This window comes from Piliocolobus tephrosceles, chromosome 6, assembly GCF_002776525.5.
Source record: "Piliocolobus tephrosceles isolate RC106 chromosome 6, ASM277652v3, whole genome shotgun sequence".
Classification (NCBI taxonomy): domain Eukaryota; kingdom Metazoa; phylum Chordata; class Mammalia; order Primates; family Cercopithecidae; genus Piliocolobus; species Piliocolobus tephrosceles.
In genome coordinates, this window is record NC_045439.1 from 100,131,963 (window position 1) to 100,155,650 (window position 23,688).

The 23,688-nt window shown below is 45.8% G+C and overlaps 1 protein-coding gene across 2 annotated transcripts in view; it reads left to right on the top strand.

Moving 5' to 3' along the window:
• Positions 1 to 22,712, top strand: part of WDR93 (WD repeat domain 93) — a 52,888-nt gene extending 30,176 nt beyond the window's left edge. The window contains exons 8-17 of one of the 2 annotated variants that reach the window (XM_023187134.2): positions 1,648 to 1,732; positions 7,065 to 7,236; positions 8,923 to 8,993; positions 9,558 to 9,644; positions 11,328 to 11,447; positions 12,861 to 13,074; positions 15,393 to 15,456; positions 17,177 to 17,333; positions 17,640 to 17,835; positions 22,372 to 22,712. In XM_023187134.2, coding sequence (XP_023042902.2) covers positions 1,648 to 1,732; positions 7,065 to 7,236; positions 8,923 to 8,993; positions 9,558 to 9,644; positions 11,328 to 11,447; positions 12,861 to 13,074; positions 15,393 to 15,456; positions 17,177 to 17,333; positions 17,640 to 17,835; positions 22,372 to 22,471 — 1,266 coding nt within the window. In that variant the 3' untranslated portion in view covers positions 22,472 to 22,712. The remainder of the gene's footprint in view (positions 1 to 1,647; positions 1,733 to 7,064; positions 7,237 to 8,922; positions 8,994 to 9,557; positions 9,645 to 11,327; positions 11,448 to 12,860; positions 13,075 to 15,392; positions 15,457 to 17,176; positions 17,334 to 17,639; positions 17,836 to 22,371) is intronic. The other variant, XM_023187135.3, reaches the window with a different exon arrangement.
• The last annotated feature ends 976 nt before the right edge of the window (positions 22,713 to 23,688 follow it).

The window sequence follows — 23,688 nt, forward strand, 5'->3', positions numbered from 1 at the left end:
CCGGCCACTGCACTCCAGCCTGGGTGATAGAGCGAGACTTCATCTCAAAAAAAAAAAAAAAAGAAAAGGATGTTTCAAGACCAATAAAGCTGTTATTGGTTAGGCTATTCAAGTCTTCTATCTCCTTCCTGTTTTTCCTTTTATACCCTTACTATATTCTTACTGCTTTTCTGTTTACTTATTCTATACTTATTGAAAAAGGAGTTTCTAAGATTGTAGATTTATCTTTTTCTTCTTTCACTTTTGCAGATTTTTGCTTCATGTATTTTGAAGCTTTGTAATTAGATGTTTAACAATTTGGAATGTTTTGTCTTCGGATGAATTGATTGTTTTGTCATTATTTACTGACCCTTTGATTCCTGATATTCTTTGTTCAGAATTCTTCTATGTCACATACTAATATGGCCACCCGAGCTTTCTTTTGATTCATTTTAGCAAGATATATCTTTTTCTGTACTTTTGTTCTTAAACATATTTGTGTCATTATGTTTAATATAATGAGTTTCTTCTTTTTCCCTAAGGTTTCAGATAGTGTTTCATAAAATGAATTTCTTGGCCACGTGTGGTGGCTCACACCTGTAATCCCATTACTTTGGGAGGCAGAAGCAGGAGGATCACATGAGCCCAGGAGTTCAAGATCATCCTGAGCAGCATGGCGAGACCTCGTCTCTGCAAAACTAAATTAGCCGGGTGTGGTAGTGCACACCTGTGATCCCAGCTATTCAGAGACTGAGGTGGGAGGATTGCTTAATCTCAGAAGGTCGATGCTGCAGTGAGTTGTGATTGTTCCACTATACTCCAGCCTGGGTGACAGAGCAAGATCCTGTCTAAAAAAAAAAAAAAAAAGTTTCTTTTTGACCTCATAGAGTTGGGTCTTTCCCTTTCTACAAAATTGTTTCAAAGACGGAGTCTCGCTATATTGCTCAGGCTGGAATGCAGTGGCTATTCACAGGCACAATCATAGCACATTGCCACCTCAAACTCCTGGCCTCAAGCGTTCTTCCCACTTCAGCCTCCAGAGTAGCTGGGACTACAAGTGTGTGTCACCAAGGGTCTAGCCTTTTTATAGAGTCTGACAATCTCTGCCTTTTAATTGGGTTATTTAGACCATATGCATTTAATGTGATTATTATTATTTTTGTTTTGTTTTGTTTTGTTTTGAGACGGAGTCTCGCTCTGTCGCCCAGGCTGGAGTGCAGTGGCCGGATCTCAGCTCACTGCAAGCTCCGCCTCCCGGGTTTACGCCATTCTCCTGCCTCAGCCTCCTGAGTAGCTGGGACTACAGGCACCCGCCACCTCGCCCGGCTAGTTTTTTGTATTTTTTTTTAGTTGAGACAGGGTTTCACCATGTTAGCCAGGGTGGTCTTGATCTCCTGACCTCGTGATCTGCCCATCTCGGCCTCCCAAAGTGCTGGGATTACAGGCTTGAGCCACCGCGCCCGGCCTTAATGTGATTATTTACGTGTTTGGGTTTAAATCTACAGTCTTGCTATTTACTTTTACAATATTGCTATTTACTTTCTATTTGTCCTATCTCTTTTTCTTCTTTTTCCCCTCCTTTTCCACTTTCTTTTAAAATTAGTGTTTTTAATTATTCTATTTCCTCTATTCTCTTGGCTTATTAACTATGCCTCTTCCTTATTTTAGGATACGAATGCTTGTTTTAAAGGAGACATTAAATTGAGTCTTCCAGTTTACATAATGAAGATCAAACCACCTAAGCCTGTTACAGGTAAGTGTGATTCAAATCTCTCTCCTTTTGCCATTGATTTATCTGTTCTTTCCTCCTTTCTCCACATGTCTTATCTTTTCAATTTATTAGCAACAATATCAAAATTACAAACATAGTTATGAAGAGGAAATTTTTTTAAAACTCATAAGCTCTGAGATGTAAAAACAAAAAATGTAAGTAATGCATTTGTATTACATACAGTTAACTAACAGAATTGGAAGGTCGGGAAAGAAAGGTGTCTTTTCTGAGTTGCCAGGATGAGTTCATTTATTCCTACATTTCTGTGCTAATTCATTTGACTGCTAGTTGTAATACATTCATTCCTACATTCCTGTGTTAATTTATTCATTATTATTTGCTGAATGCCCATAATGCACCAAGCACAAAGATGAGTAAAACACCTCTCCTCTCCCGCACTCTAGAAGCTGATAGTCTGCTAAGGGAGAATGACAAGAAACCACCATAGTAGGATGTGATGAGTACAGCAGTGGGGACCATCAGGGACTGTGAAAACTCAGGGTAAGAAGCGACTGACTTGCTAGGGAGTAAGCAAAGGTTTTATCAAAGAAAGGGACATTTGGGCAAAGTTTCAAAGAATGGGACTTGGTCAAGAGGAGTAGAGAGGCTAGCTTTTGTAGGCAGCGAATACAGAGGATATCCTCTCAGCATTCACACAAGATCACAAAGACATATCTATAAGAATGTTCACCCCTGGTGGACTAGTAGTTAGGATTAAAAAAAAGAAGAAGAATGTTCACTGTAGCATTATGCACAGAGGTGAATAATTGGTTAAATAAAATCTGGGCAGTGCACGGTGGCTCATGCCTATAATCCTAGCACTTTAAGAGGCCAAGGTGGGCGGACTGCTTGAGCTCAGGAGTTCAAGACCAGCTTGGGGAACATGGCAAAACCCCACTTCCACAAAAAATACAAAAATTAGGCAGAGTTGCATGCACCTGTAGTCCCAACTACTTGGGAGGCTAAGGCAGGAGAATCACTTGAGCCCAGGAAGCAGAGGTTGCAGTGAGGTGAGATTGTGCCGTTGCACTCCAGTCTGGGAGATGGGAGTGAAACCCCATCATAAATAAATAAATAAAATAAAATCTGGTACAGTCATACAAAAGAATACTTTGCAACCATTAAAAAAACAAATGAGAGGCCAAGTGTGGTGGCTTAGGCCTGTAACCCTAGCACTTTGAGAGGCCAAAGCAGGAGGATCACTTGAGCCTAGGAGGTTGAGGCTGCAGTGAGCTATGATCACACCACTACACTCCAGCCTGAGTGACAGAACAAGACCCTGGTTCAAAATCAAGAACAACCCCCAAAAAGGGAAATGAAAAAGGCGAAGAATAGACAATTTTCTCTTGTAAAAGAATATGGTGGTCAAACTTGCTCTATCAATATTTATTATAAAACTGCAGTTATTAAGATAAAAAATAGATAAGTGAATAATAGAAATATAGATGAAATATAGAAATATAGATAGAAATTTCAGATAGAAAAATGGAGGAAAAATAGGTGAATGAAACAGGATATAGAGAAGAAAATAGACCCAGGCATAAATGGACACTTGATGCATTACAGAGGCAGCACTACAGAGCACTGGAGAAAGGGTGGTCATTTCAATAAGTGGTGATGGTGGTTTATATGGAGACAAAAATAAAACTTAACCCCTGCCTCATGCCACACACAAAACTAAATTCCAGAAGCACTGTAGAAGTAAATATATGAAAGGCAAAGCAGTAAAGCTTTTAGAAAATAATATAGCCTTTAGGCCCGGTGCAGTGGCTTATCCCAGCACTTTGGGAGGTCAAGGCAAGTGGATCACTTGAAGCTAGGAGTTCAAGACAAGCGTGGCCAACATGGCAAAACCCCATCTGTACTAGAAATACCAAAAAAAAAAAAAAAAAAAAAAAATTAGCTGAGCGTGATGGCGTGCACCTGTAGTCCCAGCACTTTGGGAGGCTGAGGCAGGCAGATTGCTTGTGAGCTCAGGAGTTTGAGACCATCCTGGGCAATATGTAGAAACCCCATCTCCACAAAAATCAAAATACAAAAATTAGCTAGGCATGGTGGTATGTACCTGTAGTCCCAGCTACTTGGGAGGCTAAAGCGGGAGAATTGCTTGAACCTGGGAGGCAGAGGTTGCAGTGAGCTGAAATTGCGCCATTGCACTCCTGCCTGGGTGACACAGTGAGCGAGACGCTATCTCAAAAAAAAGAAAAAGAAAATAATATAAACAATACCTTTATCACCTCTGGGTAGAGAAAGACTTTTCAAATAAGACACAAAAAGTACTTACAATTCTAAAACATTGAATAAATTTGGCTACATTAAAATTAGGAATTTCAAATCATTCAAAGACATCATTAAGAGGATGAAAGCTCATCAAGTCACATAGATAGGTAGAAGTAATTTGCAAAACACATAAAACCCACTAATGGTTCGTGTCCAGAATATATGAAGAATTACTACAGATTCTTAAGAAAAAGAGAGATAATCCAGTACAAAACAGGCAAGAGTATTGCACAGGCTTTTCACAAAAAAAAGGATTATTTAAATAGCCAATAAACATGAAAAGGTGTTCACCATCATTAGTCTACAGGGAAGTGCAAACTAAAATCACAGTGAAGTAGCACAACACATTCACTAGGATGGGTAAAATTAAAAAGACTGACCACACCAAGTGATGGTGAGGATGTGGAACAATCAGTACTCCCATACATTGCATTTAGCAATGAAAACTGGTACAACCACTTTGGAAAATGGTTTGGTATTATCTAGTAAAGTTGACAGTAATTTGTATCCTATGACACAGTATTTGCACTGCTAGGTGATAGGGTGACAAACCATACCTGTTTGCCTGACTGAGGGGTTTCCTGGGATGTGAGATTTTTCAGTGCTAAAACTAGGAAACTCCTAAGCAAGCCAGCTTGAGTTCGTCACTCTACTTCTAGGAATCTACCCATAGATTTGCAAGCAAGCGTGTTCCAGGAAACATGTGCATGAATGGTAATAGCGACATGATTTTGAATAGCCCCAAACACAAAACAACGAAATGTTCATCAGTAGTAGAACAGATAAATTGTACTATATTTATTCAATGGAATACTATACAGCAACAAAAAATGAACAAACTGCAGCTACACACAGCAAAATGGATAAATCTCGTGAACAATGTTGAGCAAAAGAGGGCAGCTATAGAGTTAACACTGCAGGGTTCCCCTTATGTACAGTTTAGAATCAGGCAAAATGAAACTATGGTGTTGAGGATGCATGTTTAGGTGATAAAAGCATAAATAAATGCAATGAAGTGGCTACCATAAAAGTCAAGAGAGTGGTTGCTACTCTTCCCAGAGAATTGTGATTAGAAAGGGGCCCCTGGGAAACTTCTAGTGAGATGGCAATATTCTATTTCTTTTTTCTTTTTCTTTTTCTTTTTCTTTTTTTTTTTTTTTTGAGACAGGGTCTCCCTCTGTCCCCCAGGCTGTAGTGCAGTGGTACAGTCTCGACTCACTGTGACCTCTGCTTCCTAAGCAATCCTCTCACCTCAGCCTCCCAAGTAGCTGGGACTACAGGCACACGCCATCAGGCCTGGCTAATTTTTGTATTTTTTGTAGAGATAGGATTTTGCCTTGTTGCCCAGCTGGTCTCAAACTCCAGGGCTCAAGCAATCCTCCTGCCTTGGCCTTCCAAAGTGCTGGGATTACAAGCATGAGCCACCGCACCCAGCCAATGTTCTATTTCTTGACCTGAATAGATGATACCAGAGGTTTGCTTTTATTTTTTTTATTTTTTATTTTTTGAGGCGGAGTCTCGCTCTGTCGCCCGGACTGGAGTGCAGTGGCCAGATCTCAGCTCACTGCAAGCTCTGCCTCCCGGGTTTATGCCATTCTCCTGCCTCAGCCTCCGGAGTAGCTGGGACTACAGGCGCCCGCCACCTCGCCCAGCTAGTTTTTGTATTTTTAGTAGAGACGGGGTTTCACCGTGTTAGCCAGGATGGTCTCGATCTCCTGACCTCATGATCCGCCCGTCTCGGCCTCCCAAAGTGCTGGGATTACAGGCTTAAGCCACCGCGCCCGGCCCGAGGTTTGCTTTATAATAACTCATTAAGATATATTAAGGTATATATTTTATGCTCTTTTCTGAATGTATGTTACACTTCACAATAAGAAAAAGGTTTAATAACTAAAAATAAGCAACAGTGAAGAGGATCTATAGTACTAATATGAAATAATATCCAAAATATTTTAGTAAGTGAAAATATAAAGGGTATAATTTATAATAGCAATTCTCAAACTTTAGCTGCATCAGACTCATTTGGAGAACTCATTAAAACACAGATCGTTTGCCTATAGTGCCAGCTACTCAAGAAGCTGAGGTGGGAGGATTGCTTGAACCAAGGAGTTCAAGCCTAGCCTGGGCAATATAGCACAATCCCCATCTCAAAAAACAACCCAGATTGCTGGGCCCCACCACAGAGTTTCTTCTATTCCAGTAGGTCTGGGGTGGGCCCTGAGAATCTGTATTTTTAACAAGTTCCCAAGTGACTCTGTCACTGCTGACCTGGCATCATCCTTTGAGAACTAGTGTATCATATGATACTATGTGTTTATAAAACAAGTGTCTCCCTCTAGAAAGTTTTGCAATTGTCTCTGAAGGGCACTGTGGAATCTCCTGGGCAACTTGAGGGACCCAGGCACCTTTCAAAGTGAACAGAATTCTGAAACTCAGGGTGCAAATCCAGAAAACAAGTCAGCCAGTTTTACTGTGGATTTAGGAACCCATGAAAAAGAAGGAAATGAAAGGTTATTGGGAAGAGAAATAGTAAGACAAGTGACTGATGAGAAAGATGTTTTTGAAGGAAGGAATTGGGTAAGTGTTGGCATAAGAAGAGACTGAGACTGCCTAGTTATGTGAGTCTTCAGCAGTGGCTGAAAAGTGATGGTAACTGACAGATTTGGGGCCTTTGTCAGCTGGGGAGACAGGGACAGTGATTTAAAGTCTCTAGTGGCATTGTGAACATTTCCCTGCCCTACCGCCCCCCATACCCCGGCCTTTGCAAATATTCTGTAATCCAAAAGCAGAGAGAATGATGTTGGGATGAAGATACAGAAGAAGGAGGACAGCAGCTGCTCTCTGCCTGGGCTCTGTAAGCTGGTGGGGTACAGGAGAGGCTGGGAGAAGACTGAATACAGACCAATTGCAGAGCAAGAATGGATTTCTGAGGATAAGGGATTCTGCAGGAAACTGGGAAATGTGGAGGAAGTAGGGGAAAATCAGGAAAGGGGAAGTCAGATGGCTTGACTAATTCTGTATATTTTCAACCTAGGCACCCCATTCAAAAGTCCACTGGAAGTCTTTGCAAAGATCAAGGACTGCTACGGACTGGGCTCCGGGCAGAATCATTTCATCAAGGACAGTCAGTGGGAGCAGCAAGCTGAGATCTTCCAAGCTTCCTACAAGAAGTACCTAGATGGGGAGTGGGAGGAGGAGCCACTCAGGTGAGACCCCCTAATCCCGGGAAAGCCAGGGAACCTCCCCAGGCTTCTGCTGTCTTGGCACATACAGGAATCAACCCAAGGACCTGAATTAATCTGAGATCTAAAGGCTCTTTCTGGGGCTGGGCACAGTGGTTCACACCAGTAATCCCAACACTTTGGGAGGCTGAGGCAGGAGGATCATTTGAGCCCCCGAATCTGAGACCAGCCTGGGCCACATGTTGAGACCTTATCTCTAAAATAAATAAGCTCTTTCTGGTTTGGGAGAATTTTCAGAGAACATCAGCAGATATTTTGAAATGTTGTGTGGAGATTGTTATTATACAACTAGAACAAAGGTTGATAATATGGAGTTAAAAGAAGAAACGGATGTCTATGTAAATGAGAAATATACTTTATTTCACTTTTATATATGACATCTCTTTTAAAAAGTTTTTTTTCTGGTTGTCTAAAAAACACAGAGGCCAGGCACAGTGGCTCAGGCCTGTAATCCCAGCACTTTGAGAGTCTCAGGCAGACGGATTACCTGAGGCCAGGTGTTTGAGACCAACCTGGTCAACATGGTGAAACCGTCCCTACTAAAAATACAAAAATTAGCAGGGCATGGTGGCGGGCACCTGTAATTCCAGCTACTCAGGAGGCTGAGGCAGAGAATCACTGGAACCCAGGAGATGGAGGCTGCAGTGAGCCGAGATCACACCACTGCATTCCAGCCTGGACAGAGAGACTCCATCTCAAAAAATAATAATAAAAATATAAATAAATAATAAATAACACAGAAGATCCTAAAGACAAATAAAGTCACCACTACTAAAATTTTTCTCCATTTCCTTCCTGCCTTTCTAAATGTAATGTAGCATAGGTGTATATAGTATTATAATATATGACTTTCCCATCTTGGTGAGCAGTTAGGTCTCATTAGCTCCAAATTGTGTTGGAGAGCCCCAGTCTTTGAAGTATCAATGAGGGAGCTGGTTTTAGGAATTAGGTTTCCTCATAGCTACTGTGGATCTCAGGAATGTTCTTGTCCTCACATGGGAAGGGAAATCTCTCGTGCTGTCAAATGGACCTTAAATTTTCTTACTTCAGGACACAAAGTCCTAAGGCTAATCCCTGACAACAGCTCTCTGTTACTGTCTGAAACTATGACAAGATTCAGTGGTGTGCTGGGGCTGGCTCCTATGGCATAGTGAGATAATTAGGGTTTTGCAAGCCAGTTGTTAAACCACTATTAGTTGTTCATTGTGGGAGCATTTACACCATGAAAATCTGCAAACCCTACAAATTGGGGCCTCTTTTATTTAAGAGACTCAGTTTATCAGTACAACACTGGCTGCATTGCCCCTGAGATAAGAGAACATCTATGTAGATCACCTGAGTCTGCTCTTTAAGGAGATCTTCCCCAAAACAGAAGTGGCTCTCCAAAAGACAGCTCTCTCTGGCAAGAACTCTACACACCACACTGGCCCAGGAGTGATTCCCAGCCCCACCCAACCCGCCCTCACCAGCATTCAAGGTCAGCACATCCCACCAGGACCAGCACCTAGAATGTGATTTGCTTCATGGCCTTCATACACCTGGGAAGGTCCATTCTAACTATGTATTCTGGTGTTAGGACCAAGACTCTGCCAGCATCTCTCCCTGCCAGGGAGTCTACATGGCTCTGACTCATGTCTCTTTCTTTCCCAGTACAGCCACCTTCTATTTCCTTCTTCCTAGCTGCCTCTTTGCAATGCCAACGGAAGTCAAGGGCCCCACAGGTAAATGAACATGAAGTGGGTGGTTGTCCTAGCAAGGGGTCACCTTGGGGAAACCCCTCAGCAAGCCCTCCCAGAGATGTTCCCCAACAAACCTCGCATGATAGGAGGGAATGAAGAGGGGAGTTCAGTTGTCAGCTGTAGCCTGCCAGTTTCTGTTTGCATCTGTGGCCCTTGAGCACAGGTTCCCTGATCACAAAGGCTGGCACTGCCTTCAGAGAGTGGTTGCCATAGGAGAAGGCATGAGCCCACATCCACTGGGCTGCTCCTGGGTATGAATTTGTCTTGCAGAAGATGTTACTTAAAACACAGAGGGTGTGAAGTTTCTAGATGTGAAAGTGCCTATTCAAGAAGGCGAGCAGGCCCAGGAACAGCCCTCATGGGGCTGCCCAGTCCATCTCTCTTGGGAAGCTCACTCTTCTCTTGGGTGCTGCCCATTAAAACAAACCACTTCAGACTTCAAACCAGCTTCCTCTTGCGCAAACACCTTCTGTGCAAACCAAAGGCCACCCATATTTATTATGTAACACCCATTTTCTCTCTCTCTCTTTTTTTTTTTTTCCCCAGGAATGACCTGTGTCCTTGGTATACACTGGACCAGAAGTCACAATTTCTTCCTGTATTCACTAAACCGAACTCTAAAGGATAAAGCTGGTACTCTACTGCTGAGATGGGAGTCACCTAAGCTCAGGACTTGCAGACATGTCCTTCTCCAGCTTAGCTGAGAGCATGTGACTGACATACATCAAGTGTCACTTTAGGGACCAGATCTAGGCAGGCAGTAGGGGGCTTGGTGGGTATAGTGTGACCCCAAGAATCTGTCTCTGAAATGTCATGTTCCTTAAAGACAACAAGTCAACAGGGACAAAGTCTACAGTCAGGTCCACAGGGCTCCTTAAGCAGCTAAGGTAAAAAGAGAGTAGGCTTGTCTGGGCGCGGTGGCGCATGCCTGTAATCCCAGCACTTTGGGAGGCTGAGGCACGTGGATCACCTGAGGTCAGGAGTTCGAGACCAGCCTGGCCAACGTGGTGAAATCTCATCTCTACTAAAAATACAAACATTAGTCGGGTATGGTGGCACGCGCCTATAATCTCAGCTACTCAGGAGTTTGAGGCAGGAGAATCACATGAACCCGGGAGGCAGAGGTTGCGGTGAGCCAAGATCGTACCACTGCACTCCAGGCTGGATGACAGAGCGACACTGTCTCAAAAGATAAAATAAAATAAAATAGAGAGAGAGAGACTAGGCTTGGAATCAGAAGGTCAGTGCTAATCCTAGCCCAGCTGTCTGCAAACCATGTAGCCTCAGGCCAGTTGCTTCACATCCCAACCAATTTTTCATGTAAAACATAGAACTAATTAATTACACCATTGTTGCCTAGTGCATGAGTTTGTTGAAAATAGCAAAATCCAGAGAGTTTCTCTATGTGAAAGCTCTTTGAAATTGAAAGGCGCTAAGGAAATACAGGTTGTTGTTGTTTTACAAATTTATGGAGGTGACCAGGCGTGGTGGCTCACGCTGTAATCCCAGCACTTTGGGAGGCAGAGGCAGGTGGATCTCTTGAGCCCAGGAGTTTGAAACCAGTCTGGGCAACATAGCGAGACCCTGTTTCTACAAAAAATAACCAAGCAAGGTGGCATGAGCCTGTAGTCCCAGCTACTCAGGAGGCTGGGCCAGGAGGATCACTTGAGCCCAGGAGGTTGAGGCTGCAGTGAGCCAAGATCACACCACTGCACTCCAGGGTGACAGAGTGAGGCCCCGTCACACACAAAAAATAATAATAATAATGGAAGCAGTTACATGAGCAAGTTTGCTTTGTGAATATTCCTTGAACTGTACACTTGTTATACTTTATATTACACTTCAAAAGTAACATTAAAAAATTCACAAAGGAGGAGTTTCTTTTCTTCCCATCCCTTTCCCAGGCAACCTGGCTTCTAATCTCCTTCTATACTGACTGTATGGCCTTGAGCAAGTCACTTCTCTGCCTCAGTCTCCTCATCTTTAAAAAGAGGATACTAATAGGACCTACTTCATAGAACCCTTGTGAGAATGCAATGAAATTATGTGTGTAAAGTGCCTAACACAGTATCTAGCACCTAGGACATATTCATTAAACATTAGCTGTGGAGTAATAACAGCGTGACATTATCTTATCATCCTAGGCAAGGAGAAAAGCACTTCATAAAGAGAAGGAAGATGGTGAGTCTAGACAGGTGTTCCTGGTTCCCATTCCCTGAACAGGCAGACCAGTTTGAGTCACAGGTTGTCCAGGTAGAAGTGATGGATAGGTGCAGAGTCTGGGGGGAACCAGTTGAGTATTGTCCTTGCCCCTAGACCCCGAGGGTGTGTGGCCCTGTGCTGCGCCCATTGCAGTCTCTCAGCTCAGCTGCTCCTCCTCCTACCTGGTGCTGGCCTGCGAGGATGGTGTGCTCACGCTGTGGGACCTGGCCAAAGGTGAGCCCTCCCTGCCTTTCTACCTAGTACCTGGGTAGGACTCTGGGCAATGAGTCTGGGAGCTCTAGAATTCCCACAGGCCCTGGGGCCTTCTGTTACCTCTGTGTTCTTAAAGTCACCTTGGAGAACTGGTCCTGCTCTCCTCTCATTCATTTATTCAACAAACATTTATTGGATATAATATGTGCTAATGCTTCCCACTGCCCATGTGTTTATTGAGTGACTTCTCTGAGCCTGGCACTGTACTAGGCTCTGGAAGTATGAACATTGCCTTCATTCTTACACTCCAGTGAAGAAGTATGTCTGGCACAGTACAGGTGATCGCGGTGACCTCAGCCTTCTTCCTTCCCCCAGCTCCCAAGCTCTAAATAAATGAGTCTTCTTCCCTGCTATTCCCCTCCATTCCCAGTCAGCAGGAACTCTATTGTATTGGAGTTAAGAGACCTATAAAGCAGTCAAAGCGCGACCGACCATTAGCTATTCTGGATGAGTGGCCCTGTGGTGGAGTTCTAGGGTCCTGGGTCCAGCTTTGCAGATACAGAAATCAGTGATACTGCTTCCTAAATTCATCAGCCTCTAGGGAAGCAGCTCATTAATAACTCAGTGGTTTGCCATTTTGCAGTTGTAGATGTATTTTCCTAGAGAGTGGAGGTGGGCCACCTTCACTGGGCAGCCCTCCTGGCAGGTGCAGAGTATCAGAGATAGTACCCTGTTTGTTGAGTAGCTTGTGATCAGACCAGGGAGCTGACTGTTCTCAGGGAGGCATCTGTCAAGCTAGCAAATTGCCTTCCTCACTTGGCTATCACTTTCTGAAGAATGCAGTGGTTATTTCAACTTTGGAGGATATTTTCCCCACACACTGCCAAGATAAACACCACTAAAGACCCTCCTTTATTTTACTTATTGAACCAACAGCATTATTACAGAAGCAAAAGATATTTCAAGGAAAGAAGAATGATGATGATTTCATAAGCCCTTGACCAAAATAGCTTGTTTTCATTTTTTCTGGATATTAAGTTCTTGTTTGGCCACACACACACACACACACACACACTGCCTTCTGAAACGGCTGTGCCTCCCTCTGCCCGTATGCCTTTGCATCCCATGGTCAGCTGTGCCTCAGTCCCTGGCTGGGTTGTAGCTTTCTTCCACTCCAGGGCTGACCCTGCCCTCCTCCATGTTCTTGCTGCTCCCCCTCCCCAGTTCCTCTCCAGACACAGCAGCATTCCCCTGCAGGGTGCTTTTCTCTCCCATTGGGCACTGGGTTTACTGGTTTGCTCTCACAGGGTGCTCATTGCTTGATTTTGCCTTCACATCCTACAAGTCCCTCACACACTTGCTGGTCACAGCCCTGTGCCCATGGCCCCCTCCCCATCCCCTTTTCTGACCGGCTTGTGTGATTACTTTCTCCAGGATTCCCTCTTGGGGTCGCTGCTCTTCCTCAGGGATGTTTCTGCCAAAGCATTCACTTCCTAAAATACTTCTTGGTCCACAAAGGACAGAATATGTATCCTGAAGGTCCAGTGAAATCCCAAACGAAATGTGTGGTGCTGTGCACAGATGCCTCCCTCCATCTGTTGGAGGCTAGTGGGACCCAAGGACCCACCATCAGTGTGCTTGTTGAGAGGTCAGTAGCTTGAGGACCGGACGGGGTAAATAATCAGCCAGACAGATTATTTTAATTGCTATTTAATAGTAAAATCTGACAGCCTTTCTGACTACAGTCTACCTTTTGTTTAGTCATCACTCTCCTGGTGAGTTTCTGAAGATCGCCAATGTCATATATATACTACAATTTTTTCTAACAAAATTGTGTGATGGCACATCTGCTATGTTTTGACTATCCCCTCCAAAACTCATGTTAAAACTTAATCCCCATTGTGGCAGTACCGTGAGTTGGGGCCTTTAGGAGCTGATTGGATCATGAAGGCTCTTCTCATATGAACGGGTTAACCCACTCATGCATCAGTGGATTAATAGGTAAATGGATTAATGGGTATCATGGGAGAAGAAATGGTAGCTTTATAAGAAAAGGAAGAGATACCTGAGCTAGAACATGAGCACACTCAACTCCCTCACCATGTCACATCCTATGCCATCCCGGGACTCTCTAGACTAGAGTCCCCATCAGTAAGAAGGCTCTCACCAGCTGTGGATCCTTGACTTTGGACTTCTCAGCCTCCAGAACTGTAAGAAATAAATTCCTGTTCTTTATACATTATCCAATTTTAGGTATTCTGTTATAAGCAATAGAAAATGGATTAAGACAACATCCTTTCTATCCCATACACCAAGAAGAGGCTCATTTCTCCCACAGTAACCTTCCATCAGTTTCCCCAGGGATCTCTCTCTCTCTTAAACATTTAAAAATATTTAATGCATGCAAATGAAACTGTATAATGTGTGTGTGTCCATGTGTGTACGTGTGTGTAATAAAGAATAGTGATTTCAACTCCCCTGTAGCCGTTGGAAATCGATAATCTCCAGTTCCATTTGGGCTCCCTGTATGGCTCTCCCTCATCAGTCCTTCTTGCTCCACCACAAACACCTTATTAATTACCTAATGCTAAATAACAAACCACCCCAAAACTTAATGGTTTAAGAAAATAGTCATTGTTTAGTCCTTGAGTCTGTAGGTCAGCAATGTAGGCTGGACTCAGTCCATTTCTTCTACTGGTCTCACCTGGGCTCTCAAATGTGCCTTCAGGCAGCTCGCAGCTCTTCTAAGATGGCTTCACTCACACACCTGGCAGTTGGCAGGTTATTGGCCAGGGCACCTCGGTTTTCCTCATGGTCTCTCCTGCAGACTAGTACAGGCCTCCTCACATGGTAGTCTAAGGGCTCCCAGCAGCAGGAGAGGGCAACCCTAGCACACAAATGCTTTCCAAGCTTTTGCTTATGTTGCATTTGCTAATGACCCATGGGGCAAAGCACATCCCACGTCCATGCCCACATTCGAGCAGTAGAAAAACAGACTCCATCTTTTGATGAGAGTCACTGCCAAATACAACCAATTGCTTTTCAATCTACCACACCATTTTTCTAAATTCATCATTCCTTTGCTCTCCTTTAAGAATTAACCACATTTAGGCCAGGCACAGTGGGTCACACCTGTAATCCCAGCACTTTGGGAGTCCAAGGTGGGAGGACCACTTACGCTCAGGAGTTCAAGACCAGCCTGGGTAACATAGAGAGATCCCTTCTCTGTGAAAAGAAAAAAAAATTATTAAAAAAAGAAAAAGAAGTAGCCACATTTGTATGACTGTATCTCTAGACAGTACATTATTTAGCTTTGCATATTTAGGAAACTTATAAAGGGAACCATATTCTATATATTTTCCAACTTGCCTTTCTTCCTTCCTTCCTTCCTTCCTTCCTTCCTTCCTTCCTTCCTTCCTTTGTTTTCCCTTCCTTCCCTCACTCCCTCTTTCCTTCTTTCCTTCCTTCCTTCCTTCCTTCCCTCCCTCCCTCCCTCCCTCCCTCCTTCCTTCCTTCCTTCCTTCATTCCTTCCAGTTTGGTTTGAGACAGGGTTTCCCTCTGTGGCCCAGGCTGGTCTTGGGCTCCTGGGCTCAAAGTGCTTGGCCCCTAGAGTGCTTGGATTACAGGTGTGAGCCACTGCACCCAGCCTCCAACTTGTTTTTCAATGGTATTTATTCTGCATATTGCTTTGCAACATTGTTCACAAGAGCCATACATGTTGATGAATGTAGCTCCAGTTCTTTTCTTTTCATTACTGTATTATATTTCATTGTATAATATACCACAATGACTTAAGCATCCTCCTAATAGATATTTGGATTGTTCCTAATGTTTTGGAATATGAACAGCCTCCTCACATATTTCTTGATTTCTCTGAATTTCCCCAGGATACATGCCTAGAAGAGGATATCAAAACTTTTAAACTCTTAAAGTAGGAGAATGCCTGTGTGTTTTCTGTCCTATAGGCCTGTAAAGCACCTGGATAAAACCATCTGTGCAGTGGCCCCAGTCCCAGCCTTACCTGGCATGGTAGGTTCCCCATGCCTCTCTGTGAATGCCCCGTGCCTCTCATTTGAATGTGTGAATGTGTCCATCTATCCTTTAGAAAATGCTTATTGAAGGCCTGTTATGTGTTAGGCACTGGACTAGCTTTCGGGCTTACAAATAGGGAAAGAACCTGCCTTCATGGAGCACACAGCTCATTTGGGAAGACAGAGAAGTCACCAGACAGCTGCCCTAGAACATGAGAAAGGCTGTAATAGGAATTTTTTAATGGATGCATGGAATAGAGAGAGGAGTCACCTAAGTCAACCTGCAGAAGTTGGCAGCAAGGCAGGACAGTGTGTTTTCTGGAGGAGGTGACAGCTGAGCTGAGCCAGAGCAGTTGAGAAGGCAACACCATGGAGGCAAGAGAGCACTATGTGTGTCCCGGGCACTGCAGGAAGTTCCAGCACCTGCCACATGAGATTGCTGTGGAATGTGGAGAGGGAGGAGGCTGGGGGGGAAGACAGGTGGGCCAGACCGTAGAAGGTCCTGTACACTGGGCAGAATGATACAGATATGTCCCTGTGTGGGATGGCGCTCAAAACAGAGAGGTCAGAGAATGGGAACAGCATGTTTAGAGCAGGGATGGAGAGTTGAGAGATCTCAGTTCAGAGATGGACTCCACATTCTGGGCTACCTGTGGCTGTTGCCAAAGGAGAGGGAAGCACGCACGGTTGATCCTCACTTGCAGAGCTGACTCCCCACTCCTTACAGGGCCCACTGCAGGCCTGGAGAGAAAGTCTGTGATTCCTGATGTGGCCCTGCAGAGGGTGAGGGGCCTATAGGACCCCCGGGGGGGCTCCCAGAGAGCCCAGGGCTGAAAATGTAGATTCCATGCTCACCAGCCAGGTACAGTTAGTGAGTGGTGGTTGAAGTGGGGGGTACAGCAGGTTCCCCTAGTTAAGGAGAGGGAGTGAATAGAGAAGAGGTTCCCATGGGCACTACCATCACTTACAGGACCTGGAAAATCAGTTCACAAAGTGACTGAGAGGGGCCCCAGGGAAAACTGCCTGGGGACAATCCTGCAAGCAGAGGAGAGTCTGAAGAAAGAGCAGTGTCCTGTGCTGCAGAAAAACTAAGAGCATGGTGGAGACAAGTGGCTGAGGCTGGAGACAGACGCAGGAGGTCGGGGAGTGGACAGGGTGTGGAGAGACCCTCTTGTGCTGGGGAGGGGAAAGTGGTATGGCAGCTGGAGGAGGATGTCGGATCAAAGTGGGCTTTCTAAGGATGGGATGAGTTTAGTATGTTCACTACAGAGAGGTAAGAGCCCAGGCAGGAGAGGGTCCCCAGCTCGGATCTCAGGCCAGGAGGGGCTGTTAGATCGAGCAAGGTCCCTGAGGCAGTGGGAAGGAAAGGCATTGGGAGCACAGGTAAGAAACTGAATCTTGGCCACATGGAGGGTGAGCTCTTCAGCAGAGATTCAGAGAGCTTGGAAGAGAGGTCAGGGAAAAGGCAGAGGAATGCATCGCCCTGGAGCAGACAGCATGTGGAGGAGGGCCTGTTGGTTGAGGGGGACTGTGGAGGAGCCAGCATACATGTGTGTGCAGGTCCCCAGCAGCCCTGGATGGATCCAGAGGCTGGGGCCCAAGAGGTTTTATGTCCAGCTGCTTCTCTCATTCCTTACTGGGGTGACCTCTACACTCGACCTTCCTGTGAGGGACAGTGTCCAGTAGAAGTCCCCACTCACCATCTATTTGCTTCCCAGGTGCTCATCTTTTCCAAGAATGGCTCTGTGTGCCTTATGGATGTGGCCAAGCGTGAAATCATCTGTGCCTTTGCCCCCCCGGGAGCCTTTCCTCTGGAGTTCCCCTGGAAACCAATGTTTGCCGTGTCTCCAGACCATCCATGTTTCCTGCTCCGAGGTACGGAAAGGAACCAGGGCTGATGCTCACTGACCATTTCCCTGACTTAGTTCTCTCACAGAGAGAGCTCTTCCGATCTCTTCCCCACTCTGTGCCCCCTCCATCATAGGCCAAAGTGAACCGCAGCTCAGTCCTCACAGCACACTTCGATAAAATGCCAGCAGGGTCTTCTTTCTGAAGTCACAGCTCAACCCAGATGACCCAGCCTTTATAAGCAGAGAGCAGCCCCCACATGTTCACCTGGACCACAAAGTCCACCGAGAAAGTGATTGCTGCACAGAACATGGTGTTCTTGTCTTGTCACAGGAGACTATTCACATGAAACCGAGTCCACCGACAATGCTGGAATCCAATATTCTGTTTTCTATTTTAATTTTGAGGCCTGCCCACTCCTGGAAAGTATCTCAAAAAATTGCACCATTCCTCAAAGGGACTTGGATAACATGGCCTTCCCCCAAGCACTGTCATTGGAGAAAAGATGTGAGCGTTTCCTCCAGAAGAGGTAAAGAGTTCTGTGTCTTCACCCCCTCCCACATCTGAGGTTGTGTCTGGATTGAGGGATAGTGGAGTTTGTTTTATGGTAAATCCTTTCAGCATTGAAATTTCCGCTGGCCGGGCATGGTGGCTCATGCCTTTAATCCCAGCACTTTGGGAGGCCAAGGCAGGTGGATCACCTGAGGTCAGGAGTTCAAGACCAGCCTGGTCAACATGGCGAAACCCTGTCTCTATTAAAAATACAAAAATTAGCCAGGTGTGCTGGCACATGCCTGTAATCCCAGCTACTCAGGAGGCTGAGGCAGGAGAATTGCTTGAACCTGGCAGGCAGAGGTTGCAGTGAGCCAAGATCGCACCACTGCACTCCAGCCTAGGCGACAGATCAAGACTCTGTCTCAAAAAAAGAAATTTCCCCTAAGTGAAGGGTTCTACCCCATGATAGTGCATGAGCTGCACTCCATCTCACATGTGGATTGGTAGAAAAGGAGTCATTAATTCAGGCTGGGAGAAAAGAAGGGCTTCCAGCTGGTGTTTTCTTCCTGTCAAGACCATCTTTTTAACTTTCTCAAGTCCCTCTTAAAAGTATGTTTAGGCCAGGTGCAGTGGCTCACACTTGTAATCCCAGCACTTTGGGAGGCTGAGGCGGGCAGACTGCTTGAGCTCAGGAGTTCGAGACCAGCCTGGCCAACATGGCAAAACCCCATCTCTACAAAAAACACAAAATTAGCTGGGTATGATAGCACATGCCTTTTGTCCCGGCTACTCTGGAGGTTGAGCGCTTGAACCTGGGAGGTGGAGGCTGCAGTAAGCCCAGATGGTGCCTTTGCATTCCAGCCCGGGTGACAGTCAGGCCCTGCCTCAAACAAAAAAAAAAAAAAAAAAAAAAGGAACAAAGTATGTTTGGGTTATTAGACACAATCATTAAGATGGGGTTGGCAAACTATATGGGCCATATCCAGTCCACTGCCTGGTTTTGTAAACAAGGTTTTATTTGAACACAGCCATACTCACTTGTTTATGTATTATCTATGGCTACTGTGTGCTACGGCAGGATTGAAGGCTGTAGAGGAGATAGCGTGACCTATAACGTCTAAATTATTTACATGTGGGCCTTTACAGAAAGTCTGCCAACCCATGATCTAAGCCCCCTTTCTTTTACCCATCATTCAGATAAACCGTGATGCATGTGTTTCTCCTCTTCTCCTTCCTCTTCCCACTCTCCCTAATCCTGCAAGCACCGTTTTCTTGCCCTCCTTTCTGTTATCAAAGCATAAGGCACAGTACTCAGGCCGTTCTGGACAAATAGGTGTCTCTTCTAATCCATCTCAACAACAAATTTCTGGGGATTTGCAAATCCTTGTTGATGATTCCTTTTGTGATCTGACCACACATTTGGGTGGATTGGGGTCATCACTGGAGCCCTGGATCCTCATCCCGGGCCTGCCATTACAGAATTAGGTGGCTCTGGCAGGCTCCTTTCCTTCCAGGGCCTCAATGTCCCTATGTATGTAATGTGACCTCTGAGATTCTGTGATCTCTCCAATCACCATAATGTCCCTTCACGACTGTTTCCCCCTTTCTCTATGTAGACTCTTTACTCAGGGAGGATTGAAGTAGAATGGTTAAGATATGCAGGTCTGGAGCCAAACAGATCTGAGTTTGATTCTGACACTACCACTTAGAATGAGCCCTTGGGCGAGTTACTTAGCCTCTCAGAGGCTGTTTCCTCATTCAGTCAAAAAACACATATTGTGCACCTGTGAGATGCCAGGCTGTGTTCTGACCATTTTAATGATGGCTGATTTTTTGGGCTTGAAGTATTAAGTGGGATGATACATGGAAAGTACCAGGCACAGAGTGGTTGCTCAGTAAATGGTAGATATGACCATGATGATGGCTCCCTGCTAATCCAAGTTCATGCCTGGGAAAATTCTAAACATGTGCCACTAGGTGGCACCATAGCTCCTCTCTGCTTCCCAGCTCATACCTGCACTTAACAGGGGCGTTCCAGTCCTTCCTGCGTTGTAGTGTGGGTCCCTGGGAGGCTCTTTATACCTCCTGGAGGGAAATGTGCCTATTTGTCAGGAGACGAATATGGTCTCATGAGTCTCTGGGGAGAGAGAGAGACAATGAAGAAGGCGATGGTTGACATTGGCCCTCTCTAAGAATGTTCAGCTATTCTTCACAGGGAGGGTTTTTTTGTTTTTTGTTTTTTGTTTTTTTGAGATGGAGTTTCACTCTTGTCGCCCAGGCTGGAGTGCAGTGGCGCAATCTGGGCTCACTGCAACCTCTGCCTCCTGGGTTCAAGCGATTCTCCTGCCTCAGCCTCCCGAGTAGCTGGGATTACAGGCATGCGCCACCACAGCCGGCTAATTTTTGTATTTTTAGTAGAGATGGGGTTTCACCATGTTGGCCAGGTTGGTCTTGAACTCTTGACCTTAGGTTATCTGCCTGCCTCAGCCTCCCAAAATAGTGGGATTACAGACGTGAGCCACCATGCCCGGCCTGATTTTATTTAAAAGCAGCAAATGTATAGATTACTTTTTTAAAAAGTGTTAAATTGGCCGGGCGCGGTGGCTCACTCCTGTAATCCCAGCACTTTGGGAGGCTAAGGCGTGCGGATCACCTGAGGTCAGGCGTTCGAGACCAGCCTGGCCAAAATGGTGAAACTCTGTCCCTACCAAAAGTATAAAAATTAACCGGGCCTAGTGGCGGGCACCTATAATCCCAGCTACTCAGGAGGCTGAGGTAGGAGAACTGCTTGAACTAGGTAGGTAGAGGTTGCAGTAAGCCGAGATAGTGCCATTGCACTCCAGCCTGGGCAACAGAACTATACTCTGTCTCAAAAAAAAAAAAAAAAAAAAAGTGTTAAATATTCTATTCTCTTTCAATAAGTAAAAGGGATTTATTTTATTTTTGTTTTATCTATTTTTTGAGACAGGGTCATCCAGGCTGGAGTGCAGTGGTCCAATCACAGCTCATTGCAGCCTTGACTTCCTGGGCTCAGGCAACTCCTGCCTCAGGAGCAACTGGGACCAAAGGCATGCGCCACCACACCCAGCTAATTTTTTTATTTTTTTTGTAGAAACAGGGTCTCCCTATGTTGCCCAGGCTGGTCTTGAACTCCTAGGCTCAAGTGACCCTCCCACCTTGGCCTCCCACCTTGGCCTTACAAAGTTCTGGGACTATTGATGTGAGCCACCATTCTCAGCCTAAAACAAACCGTTTTAGATACAGGGAATTCTACTTAGATTGGCAGAGTTAAGGTCAAAAATACAAAGTACACATTGCTACTTTATCTTCAGCCCTTTCCTTTAAGAGGCAAATGAACACAAAATATGGTACATCTTGCTTGGTTCTGAGACAGTGAAGGAATTTCTCCAGTGTTAAATATATTCATATAACCAGTTATATAAAACTAAATATAAAACCTTTTTCTTTTTCTTTCTTTTTTTTTTTTTTTGAGATGGAGTCTTGCTCTGTCACCAGGCTGGAGTGCAGGGGCACAATCTCGGCTCACTGCAACCTCTGCCTCCCAGGTTCAAGCAATTCTCCTGCCTCAGCCTCCCGAGCAGCTGGGACTACAGGCGCATGTCACCATGCCCAGCTAATTTTTGTATTTTTTAGTAGAGACAGGGTTTCACCATGTTGGCCAGGATGGTCTCGATCCCTTGACTTTGTGATCCACCCGCCTCGGCCTCCCAAAGTGCTGGGATTACAGGCATGAGCCACTGCACCCGACCTCCAATACATTTTTAAGATAGCATTCACTATCTTTGTGAAAAGTTGAACATTACCAGCCAGGTGCTGTGGCTCACACCTGTAATCCCAGCAGTTTGGGAGACTAAGGTGGAGGATCACTTGAGGCCAGGAGTTCAAGATTAGCCTGAGCAACACAGTGAGACCCCATCTCTACATCTACATCTATAAATAAATAAATAAATTTAATTAATTAATTAAAATCTTATCTCCAGATAGATGTCCCATATGCAGAGCCTCAAAACAAATCAAAGCTATGGTCATTGTCTTTCTCCCCTAAAGGACTCCTCTTCCTGTTTGCCTAAGCATTTTAACGTCATTCAGCTGCACCCCTTTCCCCACCACAACCCCACCGACAGCCCCCTCCACCCTGCTAAACATCACAAAAAGTGTCTTTTTGTGACTGGCGTATTTCACTGAGTGTAATGTCCTCAAGAGTCATCCATGGTGGAGCACGTGTCAGAATGTCTTCCTTTTCAGTCTGAATGTTCCGTTGTGTGTAATACCACAGCTTGTTTGCAAATAGCCTTTTAGTTCCTCAGTTCACCATCCTGTCTACCCACATGCACCTCACAGGTTAGAATGCTAGACCCATCATTCCTCCAGGAAAGGCTTTCTGAGCACCTGCTGTGTACCAGGCCGAGTCCTGAGGACACAGAGGTGATGTAGGAGTGTCCTCTTAGAGTTTCTCAGAGGAGCAGAGGGTAGTCGAGCTCTGCCCTGGGGGCTCGGGAGCTGGGGAAGTGAGGGGAGATTCCTCTCATCACAGTTGTGTGGTCCTCAGCTATCGGAAGCTGGAGAAGAACCCAGAGAAGGAACAGGAGCACTGGGCCCGGCTTCAGAGGTGCTCCTTGTTGCTCCAGAGAGAGAGCTTCAAGAAGTGAGGCTGCCACCGCCCTCTCTGAAAAGGAGGTTTCAGCCACTAGGCAGGCGTTCCCAGGACGCTGAGGCCAAGAGAAATGTGGCTGAGCCAGAGCTCCACAGGCCTGCACTCGGAGTCTGGGGCCTCTGCAGAGCCAGCAAGGGGAAAAGTATAATCTGGGGGACTTTCAACCACTAAGCCTCTTGTCAGAGCCTCAGGCAGGCAGATGTGTCACCCAAATAAACAGTGATATTGCCTCCAGACTCTCACGTTGCTGTGGTATATAACCCATCATTCCCACCCAGTCCAAACCCCAGCAGGGCCCAGATGACGGTTTCAACCAGAGTCCTTGGCCTGGTGAGAACCACTCACCTCCTAGGCCCTGGAGAGCCACTGTCCTCAGATGAGCAAGATGCCCCACCCACTAGCAACGGTGAGGCCCTGTGTTCTCCCCACCCACTTCTCCCTCCCCCGGCTGGCTCATACCTTTATAGAATAGTTTGGAGGAGCTGAGGCTCAGGGTGGTGGCATAAGGGCCTGAGGCCACACAGGTATGAGAGGCAGAGTGGGAGGGAGAGGCGGCAGGCGGGAGCTGGGCCACTGCTGCCCCAGCCTGCTGGCCCGGGAACACTAGAGGCGGCTGGGCAGAGAGACGCCTTGCTCTTCTCTAGAAACTGTCCTCCCAGAAAAACCAGATGGAGGGGTCCCCAGCAGCCCAAGGGATCCGCGAGGACACTGTGTGGAACCTTGGAGGCTGAGGGGGATCAAGTGTCCCAGCCTGGTCCTAGGCCTGCTTGATCTCTTGGGTGAGAAACTACCTGGGAAGGTGACTGCACACAGAGTTTGTGATGGCTGCTGCTTTTGCGGCCCCATCCACTTCCTCCCTGGGTCACACACCACATTCCTTGTTGGCCAGATACCTCCCGTGTGGCACTGATGCTGGCTGGCTGACTGTCCCCCTGGATGAAAGGATCCCCGCCTGGAGACACTCTGGCCCTCTCCACACCCCACCATGGGAATGAAATATAGCCACCAACATAGCTCTTGACAGTAATTCCCTCTGTACAACAGGTGCTCTGGCAGCTCTCTGGAGATGAGGGAGGAGAACTTAGGAAGATGGCCTTGGTTTACACACCACCTAAAGGTGATGGGGAACCAACATTTCTGTGGTTAGTGTATTTTCCACTTAAGCTTTAAGCAACCTTGTAAGCTTTAAGAAACACAGATGTTATCCCCATT